This window comes from Rhynchophorus ferrugineus, unplaced genomic scaffold (assembly GCF_030347505.1).
Source record: "Rhynchophorus ferrugineus isolate W39M unplaced genomic scaffold, kcgeb_rfMv2 rfM10, whole genome shotgun sequence".
NCBI lineage: Eukaryota > Metazoa > Arthropoda > Insecta > Coleoptera > Curculionidae > Rhynchophorus > Rhynchophorus ferrugineus.
In genome coordinates this window covers 8,642,922-8,646,727 of record NW_027472589.1, presented here as the reverse complement: position 1 = coordinate 8,646,727, position 3,806 = coordinate 8,642,922, and the positions used below count along the sequence as shown (strand labels likewise).

The 3,806-nt window shown below is 34.0% G+C and overlaps 1 protein-coding gene across 4 annotated transcripts; it reads left to right on the top strand.

Moving 5' to 3' along the window:
* The first annotated feature begins 1,091 nt into the window (after positions 1 to 1,091).
* LOC143203753 (uncharacterized) lies at positions 1,092 to 3,442 on the top strand. 4 transcript variants are annotated; one of them, XM_076416016.1, is made up of 6 exons: positions 1,092 to 1,252; positions 1,580 to 1,694; positions 2,730 to 2,747; positions 2,902 to 3,009; positions 3,070 to 3,289; positions 3,347 to 3,442. In XM_076416016.1, the coding sequence occupies exons 1-6, from the start codon at positions 1,175 to 1,177 to the stop codon at positions 3,354 to 3,356; spliced, it is 549 nt and encodes a 182-aa protein (XP_076272131.1). In that variant the 5' UTR covers positions 1,092 to 1,174; the 3' UTR covers positions 3,357 to 3,442. The 4 variants fall into 4 exon arrangements, with proteins under 4 accessions (XP_076272131.1, XP_076272130.1, XP_076272132.1 ...); XM_076416015.1 differs by having other exon boundaries at positions 2,902 to 3,015; XM_076416017.1 differs by lacking the exon at positions 2,730 to 2,747 and having other exon boundaries at positions 2,902 to 3,015.
* The last annotated feature ends 364 nt before the right edge of the window (positions 3,443 to 3,806 follow it).

Sequence of the window (3,806 nt, the reverse complement as noted above, 5' to 3'; positions counted from 1 at the left end):
CCTGACATCCTGCGCGCGGTCCAGCAGTTGGATTGCTTCTACGTTAGTATGATTTAGTAAACTTTGTTCGTGTTTCAAGGCGAAATCTTGGATAAGTTCGCAAATCCATTTGATTTCCAGGTCATTGTGCAGTTCTTCGTTGGTTACGTAGCGATAAGCATTCTGTTTTGGCAGAGATTCTTTTTCTCGAATTTATTCAACAACCTAGTATTCAGTTTCACTGGCTTTAATTACACCATCTTTGATAATTTCGAACCAATTAAAAATATATAATAAACATGCTTTTAACAATGTTAAGTCGATTGGTTGCTAAGTTTCAAAAAATATGTGACTATTTCATTGGTAAAATTAGGATAATAATAATATTCTAAGTATTTTTATGTTAGTAATTCTTTTCACGGTTATGAATTTACACATTTGTATATCCTTTTAATATTGTTAGGGCCGATTTTGTAGAATCAATTTGGTGAAGGTGTTTGGGCAACTAAAACACTGGATTCAACTGAGGCGCTCTCTATTTATTTCTACAAACAATCGGTCAAAGCCCCAACGCAGAATGAATCAAGATGGCGGGATCTTCATCCTGTCCGGATGGCTTTAACGAGATGATTTTATGAGCATGCGCCGTAGCGTTCATTATAATTTACAGGAAACTACTTTAATATCGACTTATGCAACCATGTATACATGAGGACCTTAGATGTAGGCGCATCCACCAAATTATTTATATATCAAACAATATACTCTTATATGTTTTATTATTGATTTTTTCTTATGTCGATTAAAATTGAAAGATTTGTAAATAAAGTTTCATAAATTGAATTTAAATTATGTGGCTGTTGATATGATACAAATATATGTGACCACTAATAAAAAAATGCATGAGTATAAAGATACACCGTTGTATAAACAACTGGAGAAATATTGGTCAGAGTATAACAAACTGGTTGGGAGAAGCTTTATTAAATAATAAATTGTTACGCGGAAAAAAATGTATTTTTTTCTCGCCATTAGATCTGAGAACCTTTCAGTCTACGTATTAGAGCGCAGTTCATATATCCTCGGACTAAAATTCTTCGAAACATCAAAAACGTGTATAAAAAATCGACGACCAAAACATAAGAGCTAGTATAAAATGGTGTAAGTGCTTCGATTGGAATCAAAGCCATCCGACATGGCTTACTTGAAAGTTGTCTGTCTGGTAGTATTGGCCAGTGGTGCCATCCAAGCAAACTCTCACGCTGAGAAAGAAGTAAGTTTATTATAAGTATACACACGCAAATGTTCGGGGTAGTTAAAATACGAAAAGGATTATGAAAACATTCTGTAGTGATTCTGTATTCATTGATGAGATAGTTTGTCTTATAAATCATGTCTTATTTGCTCTGTCCCATGTTTTATAACATGAAATATGGCTGCAGATAGTGAACATTGTTTCTCTGCATCCATTGTTGATATGTCCTTGATTATAAATAAAACCAGTACCTTCTATATTAACTTACGTGACTGTAGCGTCGTAGTATTGCAATCGATGAAAGATTAGTTGCCTTCATTATATTCGAAAAATAATCACTTACAGTACGGACTGAGAAGTAAAAGATCTCCAGGAAGTTATGGGGGTAAAGGAGGCGGCCTAGGAGGCGGTTTTGGAGGCGGCGGCGGTGGAGGCGGAGGCGGCGGATTTGGAGGTGGCGGTAAGTTCAGTCAATACTACAAGTGAATGAACATCAATAATAATTAGAAAATCTAAATATCCCAAAATATTATTAAATTCTTAGATATAATAAATGTGAATCAATTTTGAGGCATTCTTTGTATATTCTAAGTAATATTGTAATGAAATGTACCCATTATTCGTTCAAATGTAATGTTCAAAGTATTATATTTTCACTTATTTGCCGTCTTTTTTTCTCGCTACCATCCAAGGAATCAACATTCTTTCTTAAAATTCTTGAATTGTTTGTATTTCAATTTCGACAATGATGTGGACATAAAATGACAATGCATCTAACCCAGCTGTCCAGTTTGAAATGATTAAGATTATCTTTTGACACTTGTACATGAAAAACCAAATTTAGCTATAACTCAATTTTTATTTTTAGTTGGAATATATCAGAATAGACAATGTTATTCAGTGTTTATATTAGCCTCATAATTTTACAGCAGTTTTTCATTTTGTAATAATTTCTAAGGTCATGCTATTGCTGCTGTACTTGTATATCTTTTGAGACTATTTTAAGGATATCCTCATAAAAGTCATATAAAAGTCAATCTACATATGTAAGCGTGCTTATAGTTTAGTCAAAAGGAAAACGATAAAAGCAAAATGCTGGATGTATTTTTAATGAATCAATTTCGTGAAAGTGTTGCTCAATTTGGGATTACAGTTTATCTTTGAGCCAAAGTTAGAGAGAGGCTAGCCCGACCTTTTTTTCACTGTGCCAAAATTAGCTCTTCTAAATCGTCGAAACGTTGAATCGAAATCGTTGAATTAAACATGAAATTTTAAACAATTAAAAAAAAAAATTTTTGTTAATGGTATTCTGCTGTTCCAATATATTCAAAACTGAGAATAGGTATGAATTTTATATTGTATCTAAAATACTTGTATCTAAATTAAAGAAATAAGCTTGATGACCAAGATTTGACATCATTAGAGTATCCTCGAAATTGATTTACTATCTTAAAATTGTGTTGAATATAACTGAACAATTTTCGTTAATTTTCAGGTGGATTTGGAGGCGGTGGTAAGTCATCAAGCAGACAGAATCATTTAAATAAGTATTTAAAGAGAATTAGCGCATGATTTTGGTGTAATATTTTAAAGAATACATCTTGTACATATGTTTGTGCTATTCTTTAAGTTTAGTTTTTTATTTGTTTTTTATTATAAATTACTAGGAGGGTTTGGAGGTGGCAAAGGAGGCGGTGGTGGACTCGGAGGTGGCGGTGGACTAGGAGGAGGCAGTGGATTAGGAGGCGGCAACGGTGGATTCGGTGGATCTGGAGGTGGTGGTTAGTAACACCAAGTCAACATACAGAGAATGAAACTGATTTTAACATTTCCAGGTCATGGTGGTTCCGGAGGCGGCGGATTCAGTGGCGGCGGTGCCGGAGGTGGCGCAGGAGGTTTCGGTGGTGGTCACCAAGGAGGCGGTGGATTTGGAGGTGACGGAGGTGGATTCGGAGGTAATGGAGGTAGCGGTCACGGAGGTGGTGGACATGGAGGTTTTGGTGGTGGTGCCAAGGCCTCCGCCAGCGCTTCAGCTTCCGCTAAGGCTGGTTCCTAGTAAGTTTCATCGAAAACAACCCCCAACATCGACTTACAATTATGTCTCTGTTTCAGTGGCAAATAGACGTAACGAAAACCTCAAAACAAGCCAGTTAAAATAAAGTATTCTGTCATTTATGTAAAGTGTAAATAAATCGAACCATAAATTTATATACTAAGAAATATTTGTTCTTTATAAAAAATATCCCTTAGATTATCCCAAAAAAATTAGAGTTTCTATAAGAGTATTGTATCTGAATAATGTAAGAATAATTGAATATAATGCCAAGAAGCCAAACTCTTAAACTGAAAATTGAACGTAAAGTAGATTAACGTAAGTATAATTAGTTTAAAAGCATATTTTAAATTAGTACTTAGAAAAAAATGTAATTTGCCGATTTATTCTTGAAATGTGTGTTATCATCATATTGGCAATACAATCAACACTTATACTGGTGTCATACCAATGGTTAATCTTAAATAAATGTTAAAAAACCATTCATAAAATAAAATTAAATAAAAATAGGTAAAACAA

Coding starts and splice junctions, on each gene's coding strand:
- LOC143203753 (XM_076416015.1), top strand. CDS start 1,175: ATGGCTTACTTGAAAGTTGTCTGTCTGGTAGTATTGGCCAGTGGTGCC. Junction 1,253..1,579: donor ACTCTCACGCTGAGAAAGAA/GTAAGTTTATTA, acceptor AATCACTTACAG/TACGGACTGAGAAGTAAAAG. Junction 3,016..3,069: donor CGGTGGATCTGGAGGTGGTG/GTTAGTAACACC, acceptor TAACATTTCCAG/GTCATGGTGGTTCCGGAGGC.